This window comes from Pteropus vampyrus, unplaced genomic scaffold (assembly GCF_000151845.1).
Source record: "Pteropus vampyrus isolate Shadow unplaced genomic scaffold, Pvam_2.0 Scaffold38, whole genome shotgun sequence".
Classification (NCBI taxonomy): domain Eukaryota; kingdom Metazoa; phylum Chordata; class Mammalia; order Chiroptera; family Pteropodidae; genus Pteropus; species Pteropus vampyrus.
In genome coordinates, this window is record NW_011888819.1 from 8,922,602 (window position 1) to 8,929,323 (window position 6,722).

General features: G+C 33.0%; 1 protein-coding gene across 1 annotated transcript in view; it reads left to right on the forward strand.

Moving 5' to 3' along the window:
• Window positions 1-283: 283 nt before the first annotated feature.
• Window positions 284-6,722, forward strand: part of TMPRSS15 (transmembrane protease, serine 15) — a 116,018-nt gene continuing 109,579 nt past the window's right edge. The window contains 3 exon segments of the mRNA XM_011358244.1: window positions 284-428; window positions 3,337-3,467; window positions 3,744-3,811. Of these exon segments, the coding sequence (XP_011356546.1) occupies window positions 284-428; window positions 3,337-3,467; window positions 3,744-3,811 (344 nt within the window).

Consider the following 6,722-nt stretch of genomic DNA (forward strand, 5'->3'; position numbering starts at 1 on the left):
TGGCCTGTTCAGCTAATTAACATTTACAACATTAGGTATCTTTTTACTCATTAACATTTTCTTAAAGATTAACTACCCTTTAAAATATACTTAACATATAGGACATAATGTTGCCAAAGGGACATACACAACTGGTTTACACTGACTAGTAAGACTAGTGTAGACTTATGTTGCTGCTATCTAAATCTTCTTTGAAAACTTGAAAGATTTTTCTCTCCAATTGGTGCAGGCTTTTATATTCTCTCACAGCGTTTAGATTAACATATATCTTCAAAAGGTGAAAATGATGACCAAAAAAAGTGTACCTTCAAGACACCATTCTCTCAGCATCTATGAAGTTGTGTTTGTGGCTCTCTTTGTTATTTTGGTGCTAGTCTGTGCTGGATTAATTGCACTGTCCTGGCTGGCAATCAGGGGATCAGAAAGAGGTAAGTCACATGAAGCTGGCTATTGAAGATGCCCTCAGGTAAATGTACCCACTTTAATCTCAGTTATCCTGCCAGTATGTTTTATTCATTGCTGCGCTTTCATGACAAGATATTTATGTTGCATTCAGATGTTTCTGCTGTATTTCACTTCATGGAATTTTAGAAAAATTAGTTGGTATATAATTTGAAACATTTCAGAATTCAAGCATGAGACTAAATTTTTAAATAAAAAAATGTTAAGTAAGTTTCTCAGTTTCGACATATAAAAAAGTAGGTTTCATAACCGGTGAGCTAATTCTGATAGAATTTACATCGTAAACATTAAAATATTTTGACTATACAAGTCAATAGAAAAAGTTAAAGGAAAAAAAATGATCTATTTCTAGAGAATGATATCTTCATTCTCTTATTAGGCCAACAAGTTGAATTGCAACAATATAAGGGAATGTAGATGTAAATGTAGACTTATAAAGAGCTCAATCTGCCTGAGTAGCAACTTGTAATAAACAGAAAAAAAAATAAGAAAATGTAACCATTGTTTAGAACTAAATTATTTGTACCAACAGCTTTTCAAGGATCTTCAAACATATTCTCTTGCTACGACAAACCTATGAACAAACCTATGAGTTAGCTGTCGTTGTTACCCTCATTTTATAGGTAATGAATCAGAGACAGAAAATTTAAGTAGCTTGTTTATGTTTGCATTATTACTATGTCACAGGAGATCCCAAACTAGGCAATCAAACTCTAGAACTTGTTCTCTTATTTACCATTTATTCATTTATAGGATAATTTGTTTTTTTTGTTTTTAAATTGCCAGCATAGCAATAACATGAATGTTGGGTTCATTTTTTCTGTGAAAATTTTTACATTTTTAAAATTAGGAATTATATATATATGGGCATATTAATTCTTTCTGAAAACTCACAAGGTAGAACCTTTTAATATGATTGATTTTGGCTTTACCAAAAAAATTCTCAGCCTTTGAGTTAGCTATTTTTCTCTAGTAAATGAATAAGTTTAAATTAGACTGCAATAAATATGCTTTATGGTTTTACAAAATATTTCCAATATAATCCCCAGTTTATTTAAATATTATAGCCATATACAAGGGATATATTTTAAAGAGAAGTAGTCTTGTGGGGATTTGACATGACTATATGAACAATTAAAGAAATTATAGAGGTTTGTTTAGACTTTTGGAAAAGTGGCTGCTTGGTCTTATTTAAATGTGATGAATAACTTTAACGATGCACGATCATTTGGAAGTCCACTGGAACTTCTAGTGTTCAATCGAGGTACAAAAATTACGCTCTTACTAGTAAAATGGAAAATAAATATTTGTAAATGTTAATATGATTTAATAGTGAACAACTGAATATAAAAAAAATCTAGTTAAATCTATAATTAAATACCAGAAAAAATAAGACATACTACTTTTAATACAAATTATTTTACTTTTTATCTGAGATCATTTCAGACTTACGAAATGGTTGCAAAAATTGTTTTTATATCATCATTGACTGTCCAGTTTCTCCTGTCAGTATCTTGTACATCCGTAGCACAGTTGGTACAGCCAAGAAATTAACGTTGGTACAATATTATTAACTGAACTGCATACTTTATTCAACTTCCACCAGTTTTTCCACCAATGCCCTTTTACCTGTTTAGGATCCAATGAAGACTTCTACATAAGATTCAGTTATCGTGCTTCCTTAGTCTCCTCCAATCCATGATAAGTTTTTCTTGTTTTTTCTTCTCAGATTTTCCTTGTCTTTCACATTTAAGTGTGCAAATCTAAATGTAATTTTGAGTTTTAAAAAAACAAAATAGTATAAATAATATATGTTACATCAATTATGCAATGATAACTATTTAGACTAAATGCATGTTTATTGTTCGAAATATTATTGTTAATATTCCTTCTGAACTAGGACATTTGTTGTTAATATATAATAGATCCTGGCTTCTAGAGTCAATCAATTCTATGCCCAAATTTTATATCTGTCACTTATGACCTCTATTACCTTGGGAAATTTTCTCCGTGAATCTAAGCTCCAATTCCCTATCTGGGAAAAGAATAAATAACATCTTCTCATGCTAGATCAATGTGAGAATTATGTATCATTATTATTACATTTACTTATGATTTCATCATTGTGTGAGTTTCTGTTGAAGCAATTCATTTTAAATATAAATATTTATCAAGGAAAATATTCTGACAAAGACATTATGCAGAACTTAATGGTACATTTTAGTACCCATGTTTATATTCAATTTGTTAGCCTTTTCCTTACATTTTTTCATATTGAGATAATATACTTTCTGCAGCATTCTCAATAATGTTCTTAATGATGACATTCCCATCTAGTGGCAAAAGGTCATACATGCCAATTTTATAATTATTAGAACGAAAGAAGTAGCTTCAAAGCTAGATTTCAAAGTAACAAACACACTGAAATCTTCACAGCAATCCACATATAGAAAACCAGCAGTGTTTCTGGATACTAGATGTTCAAGAAGTGTCTGAAAGCAACTACAAAACTTTTAATGGTCCATTTCTCACCATGTTTCTCTGAGTCAGCTCCCATAATTGGTGGAAGTTGATCATCCCTGTATCTTCCAACAGGAAACTCCAAAAAGCTTGGAAGCATGGAGGGTGGGTTAGACTTCAAAAAAAAAAAAAAAAGGAAAAAAATTAATAGGACAGAGAAGTTTAATTTTTAATCTTTTAAAATAACCTGATGGGGAGGGAAAGCAGCTGATTATGAAACATGAAGACTGCATAAAAAAAGCAAAAGAACTACTGTGCCAATACTTAAAGCAAAAACTTTGTCTTAACTGGAAGGTACCTATTCTATCTTATAATTCACATTTTTAGTGTTCTATTTCTTATTAATTCATTTAGATGCAGCATTTGGAAAAAGTCATGAAACCAGAGGGACTTTTAAAATAACATCGGGAGCTACGTATAATCCTAATTTGCAAGACAAACTCTCAGTAGATTTCAAAGTTCTTGCTTTTGACCTTCAAGAAATGGTAGGAGACTTTCTCTCTTCAGCTGGTTTAAAAGTTCATAACAGAGTTTCACTAACTACTTGCCAAAAGATACAGAAATCCTGTTTTATTGCCTTGAAAAAGTTAGTAAATATCATATGCTCTGGATGCTTAAATGTATGAATCTCATCTCACCACAGAGAAGGAAAACGCCCCTAATCCAATTCTAAGCAGAACATAAAGATTACTGTGTAAATTTTTAACAAAAGCTTAAATCTTAAATTTAATATGCTTTTTTTTTACTTTTTCTCTTTTTAGATAGATGAGATCTTTCAATCAAGTAACCTGAAAAATGAATATAAAAACTCAAGAGTTTTACGATTTGAGTGAGTACAGCTCAAAAATTTTATGTTGATAGCACAGAATCACAAAATAGTGATCTTTTAGTTAAGATTTGTAAAACGGTGTCACTACTTTTAGGAGAAAAAGGAATATTTAAAATTTTCAATATTTTTCTGAGGATTGAGAAATTGTCATATTAGTAGAAAATAAACAATAACTCCAGACAATTGATCTTATGTTAACATGTTTCTCTTTCCTGAAGATAAAATCTTTCAGAGACACCTGTGGAGGCTCAGGTTAAATGTATGCCGATACAGATAGAGTGTTTGATTTACTATGAACATGGAAAAAGCTTGCTCATTATACTTCATTTATATTTTAAGTCATAAGAGAGAAGGACTTATTCACTTGTACCCAGGGAGCATCAGACTGGACCTAGAGCAAAGTGAGTGAATAAATGAATGAATCTTATATTAATAGCATCATGATATAATTCTACTACAGATACTTGAATCAGGAGTTTTGTTTCCTGCAAACTGCCATAAGGCCTTTGAAACAAGGGTATAAATCAAAAGGAAATTGTGATGTCAGTTAGAATCTACAAAACAAAGTTAGAAGGTAAAAAGTCAAAGAGGGAATTCCATTTAAAAAAAAAAGTAGAAGAAACTTCTCTTTTCTACAGAAATAAAATGAGAGATAACAAGTATGGGTCAGGAGGAAGACTCAGCATGAAAGTCAAGATAAGCCTGGGGGAACTTGACTTACGGCACTTGAACACCTATGTAAGCTGGACTGATGGCAATATTCCTTAGTTACAAATGCCTATCTTCTCATATTCTTTTACTAGGGAGGTAAATAAGTTTTAGGTTTTAGGCTGCTGGTGCTCTGTGACTGAAGATAATTAACACAGTCAGAGAGGATGGACAATGAAAAACCTCCAAGCCAACAACTTCAAATGAAATCACAACATGTGAGCTTCAGAGCAGAAAGCAGTGGCCTCACTATATGTTTTCATGACAATGCAAAGTAACTACATACAAAATATCAATATTCATTCATTTTACTTTTATCTATTAATCACTTATTACATGTGCATCATTTATAATTTACTAACTGATGTTACCAGACAGTGTATAGCAAGTTACATACATAGTTTGTGTAACAGGAATGCAGGAGAGAAAAAGATTTTAAATGATGTGTTCTAACCTATGCTTGCCTGCTTTGGGCTGGAATGCCCACAGCTTCAGAAAGTTCATTCTCATTCAACGACAACAAAAAAAGAGACCCATGCTGCCTACGATGGATTCCTGCATATAAGGATATCTGATAAAAATTAGGACTCCATTTTCAATGTCACAATGAACATCATTGTTATTACTGCGTTTTATTTGTTTCTGTACAACTTCAGTTGCTAAACAATTATTTCTTACCTTCAACCAAGTCTTTATTTCCTTGGTGTTCACCCACTGATCCTGGTTGTAGTTATTATTTTTCTTATGGAATAAATATATCTCTATCTTCATATTTCAGCTTTCAATCTTTCAATTGTTCCTAGTGTTAATTACCCTAAATACAGATAATCTCTCAGGTTTTGTCTCAGAAACGCACTTTGACCTTCCATTTCTCCTCCCCACTCCCCACAGGCTGTAACACCAGCCTTACCATATTACCCGTAGGCCCTCAAAAGCATCCTGCTCTCTCTCTTTTGTATACTCTTTCGCTCCATTTCTTCCTCACTATATATAGTTCATCTATCCTTATAATCCACCTTTACATGCAATTAAGAACCTGTCCATGTCACCTCCTCAGCGGATGCTTACCTAACAATCAAGTCTGGGTTAGGTACATCTCCCACCTGCTCACTCACTTAGAACCTTGTACCTACATATAAAGTAACAATCTTCGTACTGTAATGTAATTGTCAATTTGCCTGTCTTCTTACTAGACCATGATGTCCCTCAGGGCAGAGATGATGCCTTTGACATCTGTATTTTCAGAATCTAGTTAATGTCTGGCTCAGAGTACGTGCTCTATAAAGTCCTAGCAAATTAACAAACCATTTATTTAACACCTGTTGTTGATATGTTGAGTACTGTATTAGGTATTACATGCTTTCTTTTAACCCATGTCCTATAGATATAAAAACAAGTATACTCTTACTTTGCTTTAACTGTCTGTTAGAATAGAATTTTAATGTTAAACATTCTAAACTAGCTCTCTGAAAGCAAAGGGTTGTTAATATACTAAAGAGCCGCTCAGGTTGGAAAGGTGGGTCATACACGGTTTTGTAAAAGATATGAGACACTGTCTGAGAAGCATGGGTGGAGACTACATAAGTAGAGAAGAAAAGGGAAGCCGTTTCTGGTAAAGAAAGAAAAATTAATGTAGCATGTTGAGGATATGATCTGGCTGGCACTGAGGGTCCATTAAAAATATATTGAGACATCTGAAGGGTGTCAAGTATAATCCTAGGAGTCTGACCATTAACTTTTTCAAATAGGAACTGTAGGGACTCTAGGTGTTGGAGAAACCCAGTGAGTCAGACTTTATAGAATGGCTAATCTCCTTTCTCGGGTCAGAAACAATTGAATCCGAGAGCCTGGAGACAAAGGTGTTTGGTACTTGGTCTTCACAGGGGTCCTGAGGTGACATTATTAAAAGAGTCTTTAGTTTTTAGTGACTTAGAGGTAGGAAGGTCAAGTCAATGGCAGAGATCGTGTTTAGAAAAACAATGATACAAGGTCAATTGAGGATTATTTAATGGGCAGAAGGAAACTCAAGGCGTTGCGATTTTCTTTTGGAACAAAACTAACTCTATCAGTGGAAAGCACAATGAAAAAAAGTCTAAATCTTCATCTTTTTAAACAAAAAATGAGTTTAAAAATATTTTTCTTCCTTCCTTCTTTCTTCTTTCCTTTCTTCTTTCCTTCCTTCCTTCCCTCCTTCCTTCCTTCC